We start from the raw sequence: 24,010 nt of genomic DNA, 5'->3' as shown, positions 1-24,010 counted from the left end.
TCCCACCTCTTCCTCACCAACACCTCTCGACAGCCCTGGGAGGCAGGTTTCACGGGTCCACACTCGTCTTCAAAATCTCTGGGGCAGAAGTGTTCAGGGGTTTTGAAAATTTCAGATGACAAGAGTTGCAGGTGGTGTATCCATCCCACAGATCCTGTAGCCCTGAGCGGGTCGGGGGAGAACCCCGGAATTAAATGCACTCCATGGGAACATTCACTCCAAGTGAGAAAAACAAGGGTTTAACAGTCTCTCATTTTAGGCTTTGCCTCCATGTCCGTTCATGTTGGGTCGGGTTTTGCTGTCAAATGGGTTATGATTTCAGATTTGCAAGCTGGAGATTACAGGGTCGAGGATATGACCACGTCTGTGACCCACAGGAGACACGGGGAGGCCCACAGAAGTTAACCCATCTGCCCAGAGTCACGCTGACTCGTGACTGGGGGAGTCGGGACACACCAGGCCTGCTGTTCGCTGTGGGTGATGATACCCGGGGTCCCACCAAGGCAACCTTCCCATACTCGTCAGGCACCTGTGAATGCCAGCCTGGGCTCTGACCGGCCCACGGCCCCAAGGAACATGCTGGGTTAGGACCACCTAGGCCAGGGTAGTCCAGCGGGTGAGATCAGCTCAAACAGCCCACAGGACACAGATGGGCAGGCACTCACCCCAGGCCACCCTGCCAGGCGCAGAGCAAGCCAGAACTCCGGGACGTCAGGCAGCCTAGGCGCCACCGCCCAGGACAGTCGGACCAAAGGGGGTGGGGGTGCCCCAAGGCCAGGCCCCCGGGAGAATGGGGGCTCCTCCTGGTGCCCAGGGCGGGCAAAGCTGCCTGTGAGCCCCCGAGGGCTGTCCTCGGCCTCCGGCTGCTCCCTGGGCTCCTGGGCTCCTGGGCTCTGCTCTCTGCACAGGGCAACGTCCAGTGAGAGCTGGGAGGCTGTCTGTCCCCTGAGGGCTATGGCGAGCCTGGCTGGCATGTGGGATCCTTGCAGCCCTGCCTCTAACCAAGACCCTGCACAAAGCCTGAGTTAATACTGTACAAGCCTGGGTGCACTGTCCGTCTTCTTGAAATAAGATGCAACGTGCCCGAGCCCACTTGACAGATGGGAGACTGGGGCGGACAGCAGCCTGCAAGCATGAATGCTGCACTTCCCTAAACCCCAACTTTAAAATGCTGTTGTCATTTTTCCGAAAGGCCCACGCTCCCTGCCGCCTTCCATCATGGAAGCCTTCGCCCCATTCAAGACCTGGTCCTCCCAGGTGGAGGTCGCCGCCTCGTAATCACTCTCGACTTTATCTGTCCATCGGCATGTGCAGGTCAGGACGCAGCAGAAGCTTGTTGAGGCTGGATTCACCCCCAACTCCCACGGCCCAGAAAGGGGCCCTGGGATGCAGGAGGTGCTCAAGAGAACCCACTGAACAGATGACAAACGGTCATCGCATTGGACGTTTCTCGAACAACCTCGTCTACTCAGGAGAGAAGGGGACACCCCGGCTGTGGCCTCTCCCTTGCAGTGCTCTTCGTCCGCACGGATTGCCTTCCAGCACAGGAGGAGGGCTGGGTGGGGCTGGGGGCCGGGAGGCACTCAGATTCCTCCTGGGCAGCAAGAAGGAGGGGAGACCACCGTCGTGCCCCGGCGAGTTCTCTCTCAGGGTGAACAACCATATGCCAGGGAGAAGGGTGCTGCCAAGCAGCTCAGCACCGGGCAGAGCACCCAGCACAGCGTCTAAAGCGCTCTGGAGACCCGGGCGCCAGCCTCACAGGCAACTCCCGGCTCCCCGGCATCAGCCCAGGTTGGCAGAGCCCCTTCAGCCTCAGGACGGCCCAGACACCAGTAAGACAGTGCCTGGAACCCCCTGCCTCCTGGGGCCTCCCTCCACCCTTCGCGCCTCCTGGGACTGTCCCTCCCACCCAGGGCCTCTGCCCACCCGCTCTGCCCTTGGAGCTATTAGTGACTCATCGGGACCTTCACAAACAGTTGCCTACAGGCCTGAGAACAATGGCGTCAAACCTCCACGCTCAGAAACCACTGCCGGCACACTTTCCTGGAACCAGTAACTGGATGCCCTGAAACTTCTGATTCAGCAGATCCCAAAGAACTCAGAGGCGTCTCCTCCAAACTACTCCGCGTATGGGGCTCTGCCCTGGGTAGAGCTGAGCCCTAGTCACTCCCCGCCCACACGAACCCCAGGAGCACCAGGTGGGCTCTGAGGCAGAGCCTCCCCAGACAACCAGAAGATGCCGAGCTCTCCAAGGCGTCTCCCTGCAGCTGCCAGGGGGGCCTCTTCTTAACCCGCGGGGGGGACCCGTGGGGCACCCCCTGCAGCAGAACAACAGGACTGGGGGCGGCGTATTGCCCCGCCATGCTCATCTTGCAACAGCAGAAGACGGCCTCCTGCTGCCCCCAAATACTGAGAGCATCGAAGGCCTGCAGGCGCCTCCTCTGGGAAGCCTGCCAGTATAACTCGCCCACGAGGTGAGGCTCCAGCAAGGAGAGCTGGCCGGGCAGGGAGGTCACCTACCAACACTGGTGATCTTCTGGGTGCCGAGGTCACGCAGCAGGGCCTCCACAGCTGGGTTGTGTCGAGAGTACAACTCATAGCGGTTGATGCCGATGTGGAATTTGAGCCAGTTGGGATAGGAGTCCACGGCCGTGTCCCCTGTGGGTAGGAATTCATCCTCAGGACCTTCGTGTGGCCTGCACAAATGAAGGTGACCCAGGTCAACAGGGAAAGAACAGAACAGCAAGGTCTCGAGATGGATGGGGGAGTTGGCATCGATGCCAACGTTTTCACTTTGGAGCCAAGCAAACATGGATTTACTCAGAGGTGCCTCTACTCAAACAGGGCCCTGCGACGTCCGCACTTTCTCTGTGGCCGTTGTTCCACCAGCTAATAATATATTTGAAGGCCTGTAATTCTCACTTACCCTTGGGAGACGCCACAGACAGCTCTAACTAAAGCAGACCAAACCCAGACCGTCAGCGCGAAGCCCTGCCGCGTCTGGCCCAGGGTCACTGAAACACCTGACAAGCATGATGTCAGCCTCGGGTGCGAGGGGCTGCCGGCTTCCTGGGGGCAGATGAGTCCAGTCTGGCGGAAGCCTTTGCTGGGTGCTCTGCCTTGGGACAGCAATGATTCAAGAGGCTAAATTTGATTTTCAGGAAGCAGCCGTGGGTGGGAGAGAGGAAAGTGGCACTCACTCCAGCCGAGGCCCAAATCGAGGACCTGCTGCCAACGTGGCCCATCCTTGTCTCTTGAGCCAAAGGGCCAGTCTGGGGGAGGACAGGCCCTGTTTGCCGCTGGAGGGAAAAGCGGAACTTGTCTAAGCGCTAATTCACCTGCAAGTGAGGCCTTTTCAGCCCCAAGTTCTGCCCCACGATGGACACGATGGGTTACGAGAAGCTGCCCAAGGGCCCCATCACTGACCACTGGCTCTGGGCTCTGTCTCTCCTACAAAGAGGCCCAGGCCTAGCACACTGCTCTGCCTCTCAAATTTCTGAGCGTTTCCGTGAATCTGGCCAGCAGACAAAGCTCAGAGGCCACTAAACACCTTGGTGTGTTTAGACAGAAAACACTGGGTCTGGTCCAACTGCAAAGGAGAAAGGATTTTATGAGATGTTTTGGAAACCTGGCCTTTCCCCTCTGTTGCCTGTGTAACCTTTGCAGGTACTTATTTATCGCGACCTTGCTGTTGGTTAATATTTCACCGCCCAGGGCAGCAGCATCTGCTTATTTTGATCTGTGTGGCTGAGGAGGGCCTTGGGGGGAGGGGTTAAAGCAGGGCAGTTTAAAGAGATGCTCCTGGGGGATGCTACTCGCCTTTTAGGAAGCTGTCACTCCCTTGCAGCCCGGGCAGGGGGAGAACCCCTTGGTTATGCCTCATGGGGGCCAGCGTGCCCCTCTGCTAATGTTTTCTCAGGGACTGGTTTACAAGTCCCTGAGGACTTGAGGGACTCATGAGGCCTCTCCAGACCTTCCCGACGCGTCCAGCAGAGCGGTGTTGCCAAAAGCACCTGCAGGCAGCGGCTTCCCAAGGAAGCGCCTTCACTCACTGCCTGAGTCCCTTTGTGAGCCAGTGACCAGGGCCTTGCAGGCCAGCACTGCTTTCCTGTAAATGCAGAACTCACTCTTCCCGGCTCCTGCCTGCCATGTCTGCCTTCCAGGTCAGTGGCCACAGGAAACAGCTCCCAAAGCACCCAGCAGCCCTTCTCAGGGAGGCAGTCATTCTGGAGACAAAGGCAGTGCCCAGAGCCTGCACGCTGCCCGCCCCACAAAGCTCCCCTTCCTGGGGCCTCTGCCTTGGGGTCCACGCCCTCTGCGAGTCTCTGACCCTGAGCCTCTTTACACAGCGCCTTGGATGTGCAAGGATCTTTATTCTCAAGGGGCGCTTGGCTGCCTTGGGTGTCGGGCCTGCCAGCACCCACCTCAGCAGCTGCAGCCCCACTCACCAGTCTGGGTTCTCCGCCGCCGCCGCCTTGGGGTTGAACCTGATGTCGCTGTTCACGTTGAAGAGGACATCGTCCTCCGTTAGCGGCGGAATGGCTGCCTGGTACAGTGGGTGCTGGAACAGCCTGGCCAGGAGGGAGCCGTCCCCGCTCGGGCCGGGGGGCGGCACAGGTCCACGCGTTCCGTGGCCTCTGAGCAGTGGCCGGTGACCGGGGTCTAAGGGTCGCAGGGCGCCGGGATCCTGCCCCGGCAAGGCGCCCTCGACCGGTTCGGCTGCGGGTGGCAGTTTCTCAAGCGAGTGGGACGTGAGGTTGGAGGAAGGGTCGGAGCTGAAGTCCTGCAGGATGCGCAGTGTGTGCTTGTTGGGCCAGCCCGCGTCGCCGGCGGCGGAGGCTGCTGCCGGGGGCTCCCCCGGGCGTCCGCGCGCCTGGGCCCAGCCGGGTGCCGCCGCCTCGGCCGCGGGCTGCGCGCAGGAGCAGCCGGGTTCCCCCGAGGGCTGCGCTCCGCTCCGCTCCAGCTTGGGCAGCAGATCCAGCACGATGTGCAGCGCGCAGGCCACCAGGAACGCCATCAGGATGAGCACGCGGAATCTGCGCACCAGGATCATCTTCATGGCCCGGCGGGCGAGCGGGGCCTGGAACTCCGGGCGCCCCCAGAGCGCGCTCCGCCCGTGCCCTTCTAGTCTTGGCTTGGCACGAACGCGGTGCCGCGGCGCGGATCAAGGTCCATCTGGCGTCGGCCAGCTACTCGTCCCGGGGCTGTCCCACGCGTAGGGCGCCCACCGCCAAAGCGCCCGCTCGCCGGGCCATTTCGGGGCCGCTCCCTCTCGCCTCTCCGGAGCGGCCGCGCCCTCAGCCGGCCGGGCCCAGCGGCCCTCGTCCGCGAAGCTGGGGGCGCAGCTCGGGGAGGCCCCGCGCACGTAGCGGCCCGCTTGGGTCTCCGGGGCCGCGGCCGCGGTCATCAGGCGCGCAGGGGCCGGACACTTAGGCCCATCTCGGCCAAGGCGCGGCGGCCTGGGGTGGGGGGTGGAGGCGACCGCGCGGCGCAATCCGATCCGAGGCTCGACGAAGTCTCTTGCGCTGCTCCGTGGGCCGCGCTAGGCGCCGAGCCGGCCGGGCGGAGAAGGGGCGGCTCCTTCGGGCAGGGCTCGGTTCTCTCACGCTGCGGCCCGCAGGCGGGGACCTGGAGGGGAATGAGGGCGCAGGGCCGCGGGGACCGAGGAGGGGGCGGGAGCTGGGGGGTGGCGCACGGAGCGTCCGGCGAAGTCCCCGGGCAGGTGCACCGGCCGTCTCCGGAGCGCAGCCCCCGCACAGCCGAGCCTCTCCCCGGGCGGTCAGATATCCGAGCGCCGCGGAGCCGCCCCCCGCGTCAGCGCCCGCAGATTGGCGGAGCCGCAGCCCCGCGAGCCCGGGCCTACGCTGCTCCCTCTGTTTTCTCCTCCCCTCGGCCGCGCCCCGCGATGCTCTGCAGCTCCCGGCCCGCTAAAGAGAGGGCGCTTTCTTCCCGCGGTTTGCCCAGAGAAGACAGAGAGGAAAGCAGACGGCGCTGATCCCGCGCTGCGGGTTCTGCCGAGAAGGGCTCCCCGGCCTGGCTGCCGCGCCCAGGACCTCGGCCCACTCGGGGCAGGCCGCCGCCAGCTGCAACCTCTCGGCTCCTCCCCGATAAGCCGAGGGCCAGAACCCAGGCCAAGTCCCTCCCCGGAGGCGCTGGGCGTCTGCGCCGCCGGATGAGCTCCCTCTGGGCGGCGACCTTATGCCCCACGCCCCCGCCTTGGGCGGGTGCCGCGCCCCAGGCTGCCGGCGAAGGGGAGGAGGAGGGGGTGTTGGGGTCGCCACCGCGGGTGACGATGAGAGGAGCGGAGTGTTGGCCCAAATCCGGAGGGGAGGCCCGCACCGGGGCGAGGCTCCTGCACGCTGGAGCCCCATCCCACCTCGAGGGGACCACGCCTGCGCCTTAACTATGGCGGCGCCGGTGCCCCAGTTAGAATTCGCTTGGCACAGAGAGGTGCCCGGTGTGTGCGGGAGGCGGCACCTCCCTCGCTTTGGGCGGGACTTGTGTGTGTGTGTGTGTGTGTGTGTGTGTGTGTGTGTGTGTGTGTGTATCAATTGGCCTCGCCAGATGCGCAGAATTGGCCACCTACAGCCAGGGGCGTGGTACTTCTGTGCCCACACAGCTTCTGGACCCCCAGCCCGCAATAGGGAATTTTTAAAAAAGTTAATTACTTTTATTTATTTATTTTTGACTGCGTTAGGTCTTTGTTGCTGCGCGCGGGCTTTCTCCAGTTACGGAGAGCGGGGGCTACTCTTTGTTGTGGTGCGCGGGCTTCTCATTGCGGTGGCTTCTTTTGTTGCTGAGTTCGGGCTCTAGGCGCACGTGCTTCAGGAGTTGTGGCTCACAGGCTTAGTTGCTCCGTGGCATGTGAGGTCTTCGCGGACCAGGGCTGGAACCCGTGTCCCCTGCATTGGCAGGCGGATTCTTAACCACTGTGCCACCAGGGAAGCCCCCCAGTAGGGAATACTAATGTGCATTTCGGCCTAAAGTCATAGTTGGGAAGGTAAGTGAACCTGGCCAAAGGAGACGTCACAAACACACCTACCACCAGGCTCACTGCCCCCTGCCCTTCAGGGGCTGAAGTTTCCAAGGACGAAGCCTCTCTGGCAGGACTGAGGGGAGCCAGTCTCTGGTGGGAGCCCTGGGGTGGGACCCCTAGTCTCCCATTGACTCACTGTACTGCCTTCTCAGCACTGCAGTTTTCTCTTGCATGGATTCAGGGTCCATTTTCCCTGAGACTCACCATTGAATCTCAGTGCCTGGCCCAGTGCCTGACATTCAGAAGGCGCCCATTAGATACTTGGGGTGAAGGAGGGGAGTCCCAGCCCAGCAAGTCAGTGAAATAGATGTTTCTGAGGCCATCTGAAGTAAGTGAAGGGCTGGGCCCTCCTGGAACTGGATCTGGAGGATGTGTTGGGGCCAGGGCTGGGGGTGGGTGGGGAAGAGAGAATGAAGGTGGACTTGACTGGAAATGGAGCATTTGGGGGCATTTTCATCCCCTGGAGATGGAGCTCCTCCCTCCCTCCCTCTCACACTGACAGCACCATTTGTGTGCAGAAGAGGTAACTTTGGACAAGGGTTACTCAGAGAGGCCAAGGAGATGCTGTGCAAACTGAGATGGAGGTTGAGAAGCACCAACCCCCATCTGGGAGAGGGGGAACCCGGCAGGAAGGAGCTTAGGTCTGTGGTCACCACGGCGTCTGCCTCGGCCTGGGGGTTCTATAGGCTCCAGTGCCCCACCCACCCACCCAGGCCTCCCATGTTCAGTGTCCATGGGGTGGGCGGATCCCATGGACCGTGGACATTAAGAGTGGGGGCCTCACTGGGGCCCCCTGTGCACTTAGGTTACCTCTCCCCCACCCCATCATTCTCTTGGGAAATATATTATTTGGACCCCACCCCTAGATGGCTCCCGTGCACAGTTCTTGCTTTATCTCAACTATCACCTTGGAAAATCATTGTCTCACTAGCCTCACCCCACTTCCTCTCATCCCGCCACTCTAATTATTTTCCCAGCAACGCCATCACCGTGTGAAGATACTGTACCATCTTCTGTTCTCATTTATGGTTCGTATCCCCTAAAATGCACATGCTCCACAAAGATCAGTGCTTTGTTCACACCCGTGCCCTGCTCAGATGTGGGGCGTGTGTCAAAGAAGGGACCACAAGCCACCATCCAACTTGGGGTCAGGTGTCAACAGGCGAAGGTGACGTGAAAAAGCCTTTGAAAACAGAGCACTCACCACAGGAGGTCAGAGTATGGAAAACTCTTGGCCAGGTCTTTCTGCCTAACGGTTCCTTATATTTTGCTCTGAGAAGTAATTTGATTTGACTTAATGGACTCATCCAAGAAAATACACACACACACACACACACACAGACGTGCACAGACACACACATACATATGCACACACAGAGAGGCACAGCCACAGACAGATACACACACACACTCAGAGACACACACACAGGTACACGCACATGCCCACAAATGCACAGGGTCCGAGGCTCCCTTAGGCCTCTGCTGTACTGTCCCCGGGCAGAGGCCAGGACAGGTGGGTTACTCCCGGAAGGGCACCAGGAGGTTAGATGCGGCCTCATCCGAGGCTGAGGAGTAGTAGCAATGGGAGCTTTTTCCTCCCAAAGGCTGGCGCTCCAGTAAACCAGTGTTAAATATGTCAGGTGCCGCCAGGAATTACGTAGAAAATTAAAGTTGGTGCCACAGAGAGGGAATAATGCATGTTCTGGGTGAGGGGACTGCTACTTACACGGGAAGGCCCCTGCGAAAAGGACATTTGACGAGAAAGCTGCATGGGAGGGAACAAGCAACTTGGAGGCCTGTGGGGCTGGAGTCCTCGGCAGGACCGGCCCTGGTCCTGAGTGGGGTCACCTGGATGCCGAGCCTGGTGTTTGTTGAGGATCCTGGACAGGAGCCACTTTCTCCACTGTGTGACCTCACCTGGGCTTATCCAAGGAAATCCGACGTGAGGCCCCGGCTCGAGGCTCAGCAGCTGCCCTGCAAGGACAGGAGGAGGATACTGGGGCTGCAGGGGTGGGTGCATCTCACAGGAGGTGCTTGGACTGGGCCAGAGGACAAATGGGGGTTCCCAGTGAGGAGTGTTCCAGGCAGAGAGAGGTGAGGTCCCTGGGGACAGACACAGGGGACACGCCACCTGCCTCTTCCCCGTCTAGGGCCCCTGGTTCTCCCACGTGCCAGGGGCTCCTTCCACCCACAATCTCCCCAGGGTGTGGGGAGCCGCCAGTGGGCCTGGCTCAGGGGGCTCTGTTAGTCTTTTCAAGCAGAAAGGGCTGCCGGTGGCAACTGGAGACAGGAGAACAGGGCAGTGGCTGCCTTTGTGCAGAAGGGGAGAAGTGCACACACTCGCTTGTGGGTGTCATAGGGGGGGTGCGGGACCACACTGAAGCCTAATCCAGTGTCACCTGTGAAGTGGCACCTGGAAACCTGGGACAGGCTGGGAAGAGACTTGCGCCGTGAAGTTCGAGCGTGCGTTGGGGCAGGAGGGGGACGACCGTCCCAGGACCTGTGGGCCGACAGCTGCAGGGTGACAGTTGTCCTGCAGGGCTGGGCAACATTCCAGGAGGGCCCAGGACCCTCCTTCCTGAGTTGGGGGGGTAGAAAGGGGAGCAGCATAGCCTGCAAGCTGCCATATCTCCTTCTGGGACACCAAGCCTGCCTTCCCCACTGCAGCCCCTCTGTACCGGGCCGGCCCGGCCCGTGTCCAGCCTGGAGTGGAGGAAGGAGACCTGGAGGGACCCGCCCACCAGCTCAGGTCCCAGTCCCACCCCTGTGTTTTCCTAAGGATGACTCATCCCAGACCCACCAGGGAGGCTTCTGGGCTGTTTACCACAGGCCAGCCCTGGCCGCAGGCTATTCTGGGAGCTGGGGGTTGGGCTAGCTGGGCTGGTGGAGGAGGTTTGTCTCTGGGCAGTGGGCGGGGGTGGGGGGGGGTGAGGGGGTGCGGGCATCCACGTGTGCTCAGGTGTCACGGGGTTTGGGGTTTTAACCCTTGTCAGGGGGAACTAGAAAACATGGAAAGATTCTTGCCCTCCCCCTCCTGCCTGGGACTTGGGGCCGTTGGGGTAATGGGCCTGGAGAGAGGGATTTACACTGACCACTAGCAGGCGGGACGCCTCCGTAGGAGAGCGGGACAATAAGACCAGTGTTATCTGTGCTGGGCTTGGGGGGGACTCTGAGGGGCAGCGCAGTGGGGTTAGCATCCTGTGGACGAACCCGGCCCCACTGGCCCCGCCAGCCAGCCCACTCAGTGCCTCCTGCTGAGGCTGTGGCCCATTCATTCTCCTGTCCTCTTCCTCACAGACACAGCCTGAGGGGTCTTTGGAACATAGAGCCCCTTTGTTCTAATTAAAAATGACAGATCAAGATGTCAAAAAAATGAGCAAATTAAACAATAAAAAAGCTTGACTTTACTTTGCACATTTTGTATCACTCAAATACATAATATGTTATTTTCTATCATATATGGAATAGCCACCAAAAACTGACCATCCACTGACTATAAGGAAAATTGTCAAGAAATTCCAAAGGAAGAAAATCTACAGTCTGTTCACTGAGTATGTGTGTGTGTCTGTGTGTATGCGCACAGACACATGTACATACGGATACATCAGCATATATAATCTACAGTTGGTTCATGGAGTATGTACGTATATATACCATATGCATATATACAGATACTTATGCATACATCATCTACAGTCTGTTCACTGAGCACAGTGCAGTTTAATAAAAAAAAAAAAAAGAGCTAAGCTTTAAAAATATTTCTACCTGGAAATTAATACCACAAATAAAAGCACTGCTCTATATAATTTGGGGGTTATGAAGGAAACCAAAAGGCAAATTAGACCATTTAAAAATGAACACAGGGCTTCCCTGGTGGCGCAGTGGTTGAGAGTCCGCCTGCCAATGCAGGGGACGCGGGTTCGTGCCCCGGTCCGGGAAGCGTGATCCATGGCCGCTGAGCCTCTGCTCTACAACGAGACAGGCCACAACAGTGAGAGGCCCGTGTACCGCAAAAAAAGAAAAAAAAAAGAACACAAATGAGAACGGCACCTATTAAAACCTGTAGGATGCCACCAAAGGGGTACTCAGAGGAAACTTGGAGTGATAACCGCATTTGTTAAAAAATGATAATGACTAAAAGTAAGCGAACTAAGCTTTCAGTTAGAGAAACTAGGAAAAGAACAGTAAAATAAGCCCAAATAAAGAAGGAATGGATTCCTACAGAACAAACCAAAAACAAATTCCATAGAAAACAAACAACCGTGAGGACGGCAAACAAAACAAGAAGGCATTTCCTTAAAAAGACCAGTGGAAGAGTCAAAATGCTGTGAAATCTGATGGAGAGAAAAGAGAAGAGAAAGAGGCCTCTAAGCTAAGGGGCGGTGTGGCTAGAGGAGTGAGTTCTGGTCCTGCAAATCTCTGGCCTCAGGAAAAGCAGGGGAGAAGGCGGAGTGGTAAGAATCTGGTGGTGTAAGATCTCCCTGCCCAGGGAGCATGGTGGGGCGGGGCGGGGGATCACGAGGGCCCCGTAGGGTGGGGGGTCTGGCAGATTGAGAAGAAGGGGACAGTAACTGGGCAGAGCGTCCAGAGCGCCTGGGGCAGAAATGGACCTCGTGAGGGCGTCTGCAGCACCCATCTCCCAGAAGCTCTGGTGCAGGTCTTGGGGGTCTGGGTGCTGGCTGGGCACTGTTTGCTGTATTGGCCCAGCTGTGGTGTCCAGCTGGCACCATAGTGCACTCTGTCCTCTGAACACACGGATATCACAACGCAGGTGCCTTCAGATCCAAGCGGAAAGGCATGCAGGAGTATTTGGGGTGCTGCTTTGAGACCGCCTGAATCATCCAGGGCCATGGCCCCCAGGATGCGAGGGTCTGGGCAGGATGAGGACACAGTAATTAGAGACGTTATTAATTTAGTTGTCTCTTTCCTTTCAATAATTGAGGGATAATAGATGTCCACTGCTAACCTGAACAGCAAAAGCCAAAACTGATAAGACTTACTAAATATTTTTGTCTCCAAGTTACCAGTGACACCATTTTGTCTTTTCTGGGGTGTAGGGGAATAATTTTAGAAGGAGGCATTTTGTAAAATTAAAAGGCATTCACCAAACATTATGCATGGATGTAATTTACAGGTTTAATGATTAGAGATTAAAATGCAGATATCAGACAAATAAGAGTTGATATTTAAAGGCAAATGCAAGATTCAAGTGAGAGAATAAATTACAGCAAAAATTGTTATTCAGAGCTACCAAATTTCTGGATCTGGAGCAAAAACCTCATGCTGACAAGCCACATGGTGGGATGTCAGGTTCTCCCCGGGGGAACGGCCTGCTGTGGGGTCCATTGACCGCGCCCCAGCTTCAGGTCCACCCTGGTGGCCCCATCCAACAGCCCTGTTGCCACAGTGATGGCTTCCAGTACAGCCCTTTCTGAGAACTCCATCTCCTCTGCCAACCCATGAAGATTCCACGTCTCCTCTGGTGTCGGGGGGGTAAGCCCCAGGCTCTGCCCTTGGAGGGGCATGGCCAGAGGGGTCGCCTCACAGCCCTGGCCAGGGAGGACCCCCCGAGTTAGGGTTTCACGTCCAACCCAGACAAAACCCGCTGTTCTTTATGGTACCATAGAAACAGACACAGGACAGAGCTCAGCTCGTCCTCCTGGCAAATGGGAGATTGCTGGCATTTCTGGCCCTGCCTGCCAATGCGTCTGGGGGCAAAGGGCACAGGAGCACAGCTCCGCCAGTTGTCACTCAGAGAGACAGTGGCCTGTGCTCCCGAGACTGCTTGCAGGACCACAGGGGAGGGTTTAGGAAGGGTCAGACAGTGAACACGGTAAAAGTTCAGGGGTGTAAAATGGTTTCACATAAATAATCTGGGAACAGCTGCCTGGAATGTTCTTTACGTTGGAAAGTATGCTTTGAGATGATTATTCAGGATTTTATAGGCCATTGCTTGCCTGAGCCCCAGGCTGGCTTCTGGCTTTGCAGGAAAGTGATGTCATGTTTTACGAGCGGCAGATGGCTTTTATCACAGCTCTGCATCATCGCCTTGGTGACAGGTCTGTGCGCTGCCCTGGGACGGGGTACCGCATGGCTGCACGCGGGCCGGCTCTGCAGATCGGGCCTTGAGCAGGGGCCCCTGGACGAGGCCTGACCAAGTGCGTTCCTCTCTGCAGCTTCCCGGCAGCAAGGACAGCACCCGTGCCCCCTGCCCCACCCCCTCAGGGATGGCGTCCACTCCAGGGCCCACGGAGGCCTCTGGCCTCCTTTACCCCCGCTTTGCTCTGCAGTCACCTGCACAACCTTCCTTGGCCAAACCCCGTTCTCTTTATCAGAAGACAACAAAAGCAGCTCTTCTTCTTCATCGGCGCCCCTCCAGTCCAGGCCCTCCTCGAGGGGGAAAGGCCAAAGTCTCACTCCCCTCTGCTCGCTCCCACCGGGCGCGAGGGCGACGGACGCCTGCCTCCCAAGGGCTCCGTAAGCTTGATCTGCCCCAGCCTCCCAAGCGCTGCAACAGAATTTGGAAAGAAGGACTGAGTTCACTCCAGGGAAATCACTGCGTTTGATCCGAAGAGGCAACAGCTCCAACTTCCCCTCAAAGCTTTGCCTCGTCTCCACTCTCTCCAGAGATTAAAGGAAAACTTGGGCCCACCAGAGGGGGCCCAGCACCCAGGACCCCAGCTGGGCCTCCAGAATGAGGAGTCAGAGGAAGGCTCAGAAGAATCGGCCAGGGCAGGTGAGGCAGGGCGTAGCCCCGGGTAAAGAGTGGTCCAAAGCCAGGGGCAGAGGGACTAAGGCGGCAGAGATGTGAGTAGGGGGTCCAGAACCTTCTCTAAAGGTTCCCAACAGCCCAAGCCCATGTCTCCAGCTCACAGGAGGGAGGAGAAGCGGGCGTCAAGCTGTGATCTGAGTAAGCACAGCATGGACCCTGTGCCTCCCAGGACACACTCCCCACCCCACCCCTGTCCCTCTGAGCAGAGCTCACTACAGGCTGCTGCGGTCAGACAGGATCTGACCGTGGTCCATGCTGGTGCCACGCAGAGTGGTCTTTATTTTCTCAGAGGAGCCAGGGAGGGGCCCCTGAGAGGCTGTGGGGACGCTGAGTTCTCTTTAGAAACCCGCCCCCCCCCACTGGCCCTAGGCCTCAGGGGACTTGGAGGGGATGGGACCCCTCCCTGGGACTCAGCCTCTGCAATGGTCTGTGTTCCCCCATCGTGTCTGACTCTCAGCCTGGCCTCTCACTTCAGAAGGCAGGTGTGGAGGAGACCTGAACGATGTTTTCAGATGCCTCAGCAGTTTGGACTAAAAATAGGGTTAATGAGAAGTGTAGAAGCAGGTGCCGAAGGCGAGACAAACACTCGCGCCCACAATGATGCGAAGCGACGGTGACTTCCCAGAAATCCCACCCTGCAGTCCTGGAGCCTTCGGCCCCAGTGCTGACATCCCCTACCCAATCCATATCCTTCACTCTGCAGAATGGTTGGGGCAGCCCCCAGGATTGGGGTTCCCCCAGCAGCCTCCCAAGGCCCCGCATTGCCTACAGTGGGGTGTGGCCTCCCCCGGAACACAGGAATCTGGAATTGCTCCCCCGGACTCCGGGCACAAGGCCAGCACTACCAGGCAGCAGGGGGCCAGGTGTGACTGGGGGGACGTTGCTCAATCCCGAGTCCCCGGGAAGTGACCTCCTGGACAGTCACTAGGCTCCCGAAGGGCTGACGCCGCCCTTGGAGGCCTGGGGGCCTGGAGCCACGTCCGCTGTGAACCCAATCCAGTGTCTTAGGACCAAGAACAAAGTGACCATCTGGGGTGTGGCTAATGTTATTTTAAATACCTATGGAACCCACTGATCTAAAAACAAAACCGTTTTCTGAAAGCACTGAGCTCAGAGCAGAGTTTTCCTTCCCCTCCCACCAGGGCGCCCGGCTCCGCCTCCCTCACGGTCGCTGCCGGGGGTGGGAGGGGTGGGGTGGGCTGGGGGCCTGTGTCCACCCCCTTCAGCTCCCTCCGTCCACACAGGTCTCAGGGTGGTCAGGCGACTTTATCAGAAACACCACAGCCGGGGCGGCTTAAGTAACATCTATTTCTCAGTCCGGAGGCTGGACGTGGAGATCAAGGCGCCGGCATGTTTGGCATCTGGTGGCGCCTCCCTTTCTGGTCACCAGCCGGCTGCCTTCTCACTGTATCCTTGCTCCACCCCCCGGGACCTCATCACCCCCCAAAGGCCCACCTCCTGCAATAGTCATGTTGGGCATCAGGTTTCAATACATGAATTTTGGCAGGGACCCAAATGTTCAGTCTACAGCAGAAGTGGTGCAGGACCTGCCTGGGTCTCATCTCATCCCAGAGTCCAAATCCACTGGCAGAACAGAAGGGGAACTGACCCCTGCCTGGACCAGCCACCCGCCCGTCCGCCCTCCCTGTGAACAGCAGAACAGGGTGGGAGGTGCCTGGAACACAAAGGAGCGCCTGGTGGGCAGCACAGGGCTTGGGAAGAGCTGGGAGGGGAGGCTGGAGGGGAGGGGACAGCCAGCAAGGTCCTCTCCCAGCAGAGAGACCCTGAGAGACCCTGGAGGACCCCTGCCAGCCCAGCTATTGGCCCAGCCTCTGTCCACCTGAGGCCCGACCTCCACCCTCTGCCCCTACCCTGCATGCCCGGCCCGGCCCAAGGAGAGCACGGCCACTGCACTCATGCTCACACCATCTGCAACCCCCTGGCCATTTCTTCATCCACGTGGGGGCCATCCAGCTGGCCGCCAGGCCTCGGTGCTCAAAGCAGTGTCTGCTGCAGCCATGATGCAGCGGCTCCTGGGCGAATTATTCCCAGTGCCTGGATCACCTCCCTTCTGCCAGGAGGACCTGAAGAACCAAGGATGCTTGGCTTCCTAGCCTCGTCGGGCTCTGCCCCAGCCCTCCATGCAAGCCCAACACAGGAAGTCGGGGTGTCTGGAGCGGAAGAGGGCGCAGTCTGTGACACGGAACATTTTAGCCTCTGCGGGTGTAGCTGGTGGGAGGCTGGGCCCAATTACACTTTATTATGGACACTGAAATTTAAATTTCATATAATTTGCACGTCAAGAAATATTCTTCTTTATATTTTTCCCCAACCACTTAAAAATACAAAAATCATTTCAGTTTGCTGGTAAGTGAAGATGGAGGCAGAACAGGGCCTCAGATCTGCAGTTTTCTGCCCTGGCCTTAGATGGTTCTTTTTAAAGAGACCCTTTGAAAGAGACCCTTTCGTTTCCATATTTTAAATACAGAATATTTCATAAAGTTTCCATGTATACACATTTTTTAAAAATGTTACTCTAGGACCACAATTGCCACTTGGTTTGGAATTCGTAGATTCTGTCCTAGGCTTCTGGGCCTGAGGCCCCGCCCCAGGCAGCCCGTCCCAAGAGCCTTGGGGAGGCAGCTCCTGAGACCACGCAGTCCCCGGCTCACACGTATACATGGGGCAGGGCACCCCCCCGCATCCACCCTCCCGCAGCTCGTTCCATCCGAAGGACCCAGGATGCCTGGAACCTCGCAGCAACCCCCGAGGCCAAGGGGGCGTCCACCAGCTGAGGGAGGCCAGCGGTTGCCCAGGCTCCAAGTGAGGTTCAGAAACCTCGGTTTTCCGGGTCAGCCTCTGCTCGCTCTGGACCTTGTATATAGAGGTGTGCATACACCTCAGAAGCACAGGGCCTGGGCTGGGGGCCGGTACACAGCCATACGCAGGTGTGGGGACCAGAAGACAGTCCCAGGCCTTGGTCCCGGGTCCTTGCAGACTTCCATCTGATTCAGGAGCCCAGTGGGGCCTCGGGAGCGTGGGGAAGGGTCAGTGTGTCCCACATCGCAAATTTCAAATGGACACCAAAGCAAGGCTGGGAGGATGGTAGGTATTATGACCATGCCTGAGTGTCCCACTGACACACGACCTCCCATGGGTGCTGGAGGATCCCCGGCTTTCTCGGTCCCTGTGCAGGGGGATGGGTGCAGCTTGGGGGCAGGGAAGTGGGGGGTCGTTCCCCGAATACCCCCAGATATGTGGTAGGGACACACTGGCTTCTGGCCAGCATAGGAGGGGTGAGACCCCCGATCCCCTGGGGCGGGATCTGCACAACGTTTCCAGGCAGAGAACCGCCACAAAAGACCGGACACAGAGGTTAGGCCTGAAGCACTTTTCCAGCCTCCCCCGACAAAGAGAAAAAGAGGCAGAAACTTTCTCTCTAGGCCAAGGATAAATTAGCTGAGGGCAAACACAGCACAATGATCATTTATCATCTTGAGCCAGAGAGGGTACTGGGAATCCTGTCCTGGCCTCAGGACTCAAGGTCAGAGCTTCTGCTTTCCCTCATTATTTCTATTTTTAAAAACTGTGCTCAGGCCTCTTGCAAAAATAGCAAGAGGTGAGGACATGTCAGGCGCTAACATGCCCCCCTTTGTCAGAAAACCGCAGGGATGCAGGAAAAACCGGCCAGGATCTGGGCAAGTGGCATCAAGTCGTCCACCACCAGGGTTGGTGGTCCCCCTGCTGGCTGCACAAGTGAGTAAACTGAGGTCCCCCAGGGCAGGCACACACCAGGGTCAGTCCAGGAGTAAGGCCCTGGAGCCATGGGTACTGGTCCCTCTGAAACGCTGGCCCAGGCGGCCAGAAGGCCCAGGTCCTGGGGTCCTGATGGCAGGGGAGCAGCGAGAGCACGGCTGCCCCCCTGTAGGGCCCCAACCTCTCTGCTCTGCCCATAGGGGAGGGCCTTCCCAAGCGCTGCCTGAGAGCTTAGATGCTGGACATTCAGTCCCATCACAAGGAAATTAGGATGTGCCCCTTTGGGAAGAGCTGAGGGACAAGGGACATACATGTGTGCGCACACAGACGTGGGTGAACGTGCACATGTGTACATGTATTCGTGTGTGGATGTGTGTGGACACACACGTGTGCGATGCATGTACACGTGTGTTTGTGTGTTCGCGTGCATGTTAGTATGCGTGTGCATGGCACGGCCCCCTTCCAGGCCTGGAGGAGCAGGGATTCCTGCAAAGGCCAGGAAGCCCCCACTCTTCCCCACCCAGAAGGCTAGGCATCGGCCCCCATCTGGGAACAGCTGCGCGGAGGTGAGTAAACCCAGGGCAGCGGGTCCTGCTGTACCTGACGTTAGAATCACCAGAGCAGGTCCAAGTCCGCTGGGCCCTGCGAGTCTGGAAAGGGTCACCCTCAGTTGACGCTCCGGGGCCACACTCCACCTCTCCTCTTCTGTCTCCATCTAGAATGCAGCACCTGGCTCCAGGCCTGGAGCCAGACAGGTGGCCCTGGAAAGAGAACAGAGAAGCAGCAGCAGGACAGCCGTCTGCTCTGTCCTCCCGCCAGCCCCCCGAAGGCCCCTGACCCACCAACTCGGAGCCACGTTGGCAGGCTGGGGCTCCTTGGAAAGGACCCTCTGGGGCTGACCGGGGACCTGCCCTTACACAGAGGCCTTGTTTAACCTTCTGATCTACTCACCCCTTCGTTAACTGAGCACACATCCCAAAGTGCCCACAGGGAGCCAGGCTCTGCCCTCAGCCCTCGCGTGTGGTGCGTCCAGGGCGAAGAGTAGGAGGGACGGGGCTCCCGCTCATCGCCAGGGACCAGCGGCATCGCACAACTTCTCTGGGGGTGAGGGGGAGCCCCAGGGTCGCTTTCCCAAAGGCCTCATGACCCGCCTGCAGGACAAAGGCTGCTTCCCACACCAGAGCCCTGGGGAGTTGGTATGCAGACAGCCTTGGGCCAACACGGCCTTGCAGAGCAAGGGGTGGCTGCAGGGCAGGCTGACGGGGGAGATGGCTGTGTGGACCCCTGACAAAGGGAAAGGCACTGCACCATAAAGTGGTCCAAAGCCGGTGCTACTTACCAAATTGCCCAGGACCCAGCACCATAATATGACAGCATTTCGCTTCTCATGTTTTCTGTGGTCAGGGGATCTGGTGGCCTGGCTGTGTCTTCAGCCTTGAGGGCTGTCAGCGGGTGGGTTAGGGGTGCCATGGGTGCCCCCAGTCCATGTCGCGTGGGCCCCTCTGCCTCTTCATTGGCTGCTCACAGCAGGGCAGCAGCCTTTCTAGAGGGAGAGAGAGAGAGAGAGAGGTCAGAGTCCTTATTCCCTGATCTCTGAGGAAGAGCCCTCTATCCCCACACTCTCCCATTAGAACCTAGACCTGGGTCCTGGCTACACACACAGGGAGGGGGTTGCACAAGGGTGGCTACTGTCTGGGATGATAACACTGAGACATGACACCTTAAGGGGAGGGGACCCCACCTGACCCCAGAGCTGGGCCTGCCCCTTGTGCCAAGTGTCCTGCCTGCCATGGCTCAGTTCTGAGGACCCACCCAGGTCTCCACCGAGTACAAGTGCTGCACAACCTTTTTGAAAGTCAAGACCCTTAAAGCTAGGGACTTCCCTGGTGGCGCAGTGGTTAAGAATCCGCCTGCCAGTGTAGGGGACACAGGTTCGATCTCTGGTCCGGGAAGATCCCACGTGCCGCGGAGCAGCTAAGCCCGTGCGCCACGACTACTGAGCCTGTGCTCTAGAGCCCGCAAGCCACAACTAATGAAGCCCGTGTGCCTAGAGCCCGTACTCCGCAACAGGAGAAGCCACCACAACGAGAAGCACGCACACCGCAAGGAAGAGTAACCCCCGCTGTCAGCAACAAGAGAAAGCCCGTGCGCAGCAATGAAGACCCAGCGCAGCAAAAAATAAATAAATAAAATATAAATAAATTTATATAAAAGAAAAGACCCTTAAAGCTATTCATCCCATCGACCCAGAAGGAAATTACTCAGCTGAAGGACAAACAAATAAAAACATAATAGCAACAAAAAAAAGGCTTCCAGGGCTTCCCTGGTGGTGCAGTGGTTGAGAATCTGCCTGCCAATGCAGGGGACACGGGTTCGAGCCCTGGTCTGGGAAGATCCCACATGCCGCGGAGCAACCGGGCCCATGAGCCACAACTACTGAGCCTGCGCGTCCGGAGCCTGTGCTCTGCAACAAGAGAGGCCACGATGGTGAGAGGCCCGCGCACCACGATGAAGAGTGGCCCCCGCTCGCTGCAACTGGAGAAAGCCCTCGCACAGAAACGAAGACCCGACGCAGCCAAAAAAAAAAAAAAAAAAAAAAAAAGGCTTCCATTCCTAAACATATTTGTGACATTACGTGTAAAATATACACGTGGAGGAAAAGAACATTTCAGCATTCAAGGGATGGGAGGTGAATCATGGCTGATGAAGTTACTGGAATATGATTGAGTTACGACAGGTTTCAGCATGACTTAGACCCTGAGAAAATAGTGCCAATTATGTGTTAAAACAAGGTGGTTTGTGCACTGAGACAGAGGCCACGTGGAATGTCCACATTAGTGCTGAAAATGGTAGTAGGTGTGAGCAAATGTGAAAAAGAATGTGTTAAAGTAACAGGATTAGGGGTGTGTGTTTTCCTCAAATTTCTCTTTAACAGAATGATCCAGGTTTTGCTAACACAGAGGAGATGAGAGGTCAGGGCAGGGGGTCCTTGCTGAGCCGGAAGAGCCTGGGGGGGGTTGGGGCCCAGGGGCGTGGGAGGTGGAACAGGTGGGTCTGAGGAGGGAGAGGTGGGGAGAGGGTCCGGGTGAGTCCCCGCCTCTGGGAATCTCTCACTCAGGCTCATCGTAATTAAAGAAAGGAAGATTAATGGTGTTAACATTCTCCCAAAATGACGATGGAGAAACTAAGTACTGAAAAAAACATTTAAGCTAATGGGAAATGAGGTGTGTGCATATAAATATTTTCCCTCTAGTCAGTTGTGATCAAGGAAGGCAGTGCCTCGGGCTTTTGTGACAAGATACGTCCCTCCCCCACAGTCCTGGCCGGCTGTCACTCAAGCTGGGGCTTGACAGTGAGAAGCAATTGCCCACCGGCTCATTTTATGGCTCATTAAGCAAGCACAGCAGATGCCTAGTCGTGCTTTTGGCCTTGAGGAGAGTTTGAATGTCTGCACTGCTAATGATGCTGGACTTAGCAAAGGTCAGAGCGAACATTCATGGGATCCGAATCTGCACAGAGTCAGGGGCCTGTTTCTCTTCCTGCAATCCTGTGGGTGTGACTAAAAGCCAAGCTGGAACCCACACAACGAGGAAAGTGCACGACTACCTAAGGCACTGGGGAGGGAGTGGCAGGAGTCTCCAAGCGACAGACACACCCGACACACCCGTGTCCTGGCATCAGGACAGGAGCGCCTGACTTCAGGAGTCTTTTTTTCAACCAAGGCCACATTTAAGGATTTCCTAGGAGGCGGGGTCTTCCCCTGAGGCAGGGAGCAGCTCAAGTCCATTTTCCCTTGGAAATAGTCCTCTTGATTTTTAACATACAAGTGGTTTAGATTCAATGATTTTATACTTGTTAAAAAAACATATGTGGGCCTGTAAATAAAAGTGGATAAAGGGATTAGTCTCCAAAATTTACAAACAGCTCATTTGGCTCGATATTAAAAAAAACACACAACCCAATCAAAAAATGGGCAGATGACCTAAATAGACATTTATCCAAAGTAGACATACAGACGGCCAAGAAGCACATGAAAAGATGCTCAACATTGCTAATTATCAGAGAAATGCAAATCAAAACTACAATGAGGTATCGCCCCACACCAGTCAGAATGGGCATCATCAAAAAAGTCTACAAACAACAAATGCTGGAGAGGGTGTGGAGAAAAGGGAACCCTCCTACACTGTTGATGGGAATGTAAATTGGTGCAGCCACTATGGAGAACAGTACGGAGGTTCCTTAGGAAACTAAAAATAAAGCTACAGTAGGATCCAGCAATCCCACTCCTGGGCATGTATCCAGAGAAAAACATGGTTCGAAAGGATACATGCACCCCAATGTTCATAGCAGCGCTGTTACAATAGCCAAGACATGGAATCACCCTAAATGTCCATTGAGAGATGAATGGATAAAGAATATGTGGTACATATATACAGTGAAATATTATTCAGCCATTAAAAAGAATGACATAATGCCATTTGCAGCAACATAGGTGGACCTGAAGATTATCCTACTAAGTGAAGTAAGTCAGACAGAGAAAGACAAATGTCATATGATATTGCTTATATGCAGAACCTTTAAAAAATGATACAAATGAACTTATTTACAAAACAGAAGCTGACTCACAGACTTAGAGAACGAACTTATAGTTACTGGGGAGAAGGGTGGGAGGGAGGGATAGATTGGGAGGTTGGGATTGACACATACACACTGCTATTTATAAAATAGATAACCAACAACGACCTACTGTATAGCACAGGGAACGCTGCTCAATATTCTGTAATAACCTAAATGGGAAAAGAATTTGAAAAAGAATAGATACATGTATATGTATAACTGAATCACTTTGCTGTACACCTGAAACTAACACAACATTGTTAATCAACTATGCTCAGATATAAAATAAAAAAAAATAAAGTTCAGCCCTTGATTAATTGAGTGAATAAATAAATAACAAAAAATATGAGGATATGTAAGTAAAAGTGGATAAAACATCAAAATGCAGCTGCTGAAGGAGTTGCAAGGGGTAGGGGACCTGGAATCCCTCGACCCTGGTCTTGGAGGGGCCAGGGACACCCCTACAGCTCTGCAGGATCTGAGGAACCCACTGGAGACCCTGGATCATTTAGAGTGGGAGCAGCCAGGCCGGCCACGCAGGCGGCTCCACAGGGGTGCTCCCTGCAAGCAGACTCCAGTTTGGGAGGCTGACTGGTCTGGCTAGGAGCATGGTACCCACGACCAAGAGGACTGTGCTGCTTGAGAGATCCCTGAACCACGGACAATGTGTGGCCAGAGAGACAGCTGTCGGTGGTGGGTGGTGAATGAGTGATTCTCACACACGGACCGGAGGGCAGCACCTGAGGCCACGGAGAGATCCTCTAGAACGTGCTTCTTTTCGCCAGTGCTTGCTCCTATCAGGGAGGCTAGGACACCTCTGCCTGCCCCCAGAGTCCGAGGGAAAGGTGGCCAGTCACAGAGATCCCACTGGTCTGGCCCCCCGGGCTCCGGGAACTGAAGAGTCCAGGAACTGAACAGCCCCACTGATGCCTGCAGTGCAGCGGGGGCTAGACGGCACATCCACGGAGATGCTGCGCACACCACCCCCTGCCCCGTGCTGGCGTCACGGGGACCCACGTGGCCGCGGAGACCGTGTCCGAGCAGCCGGTCCACAAGACGACACTTGGATTGGGAAGACTGTGTGAAGCTGGTGATGACGTGACATGAAACCATCTGCTTTCAAGAAGAGAGAGTGGGGAACGGTGGGCGCCATCAGAAGCGGCTGTGCGTTTGCAGGCTGCTTGGGGACTTTACCGCAAACATTTCTGTGGCAGAGCAGGCCAGTGTGTGTAGGCCAGGGTGGGAGTGAGGACCTGTAGGCTTGACTTAACCCTTCCTGGAATGCCCACCGGAACTCCTGGCATATGAAGCTCGTTCTGAGCCCCGCAGTTTGAAAACCCCCACTTGTCGTCCGGGCTGGAGGGCAGCTGCTGTGGCCCTGGATGTTCACCCCAGCAACTGTCCTGAGGACCGCTCACCCTCCAGGGTGGCGCTGAGAGCACCCCCTCAGGGCCTTGAGCAGCCCTCCACGGTGGCGGGGGGCAACCCTGCTAGCATCTGGCTGGGGGACGTTCAGCCTGTCTGGGGTAGAGGGCACAGCAGTGGTGAGAGCTGAGGCCGGAAGCTCGTCTTTCCTGCTGGCGTTTCTCTCGAGTAAGCGGGCTCAGGAGGTGCAGGGGGAAGATGGCAGGGTCATGAGAGGCACTTGGCGACTGGCCAGAAGCAATATCTGGCCCTCATCCGTCCAGCTCCTCAGAGAAGCAGATTCTGTCTGGGGGGCAAAGGAAGTTGTCTGGTCACAGGCTGGATGTCCTGATGGCCACGTCTGCCAGGCTCTGGTGCCCAGAGTCCCTCCACAATTTAACCTCACAGCTCAGGAACCCACTGTC

General features: G+C 56.9%; 1 protein-coding gene across 1 annotated transcript in view; it reads right to left on the bottom strand.

Moving 5' to 3' along the window:
* Positions 1-6,056, bottom strand: part of FAM20C (FAM20C golgi associated secretory pathway kinase) — a 37,638-nt gene extending 31,582 nt beyond the window's left edge. The window contains exons 1-2 of the mRNA XM_082857952.1: positions 4,449-6,056; positions 2,521-2,696 (exon numbers count right to left, since the gene is read on the bottom strand). Coding sequence (XP_082714078.1) covers positions 2,521-2,696; positions 4,449-5,059 — 787 coding nt within the window. The 5' untranslated portion in view covers positions 5,060-6,056. The remainder of the gene's footprint in view (positions 1-2,520; positions 2,697-4,448) is intronic.
* Positions 6,057-24,010: the final 17,954 nt, after the last annotated feature.

This window comes from Leucopleurus acutus (genome assembly GCF_964270905.1).
Source record: "Leucopleurus acutus genome assembly, chromosome: 16".
Taxonomy (NCBI): domain Eukaryota; kingdom Metazoa; phylum Chordata; class Mammalia; order Artiodactyla; family Delphinidae; genus Leucopleurus; species Leucopleurus acutus.
Note: the sequence above shows the minus strand (reverse complement) of the source record. Positions and strands in the feature narration are given on the sequence as shown.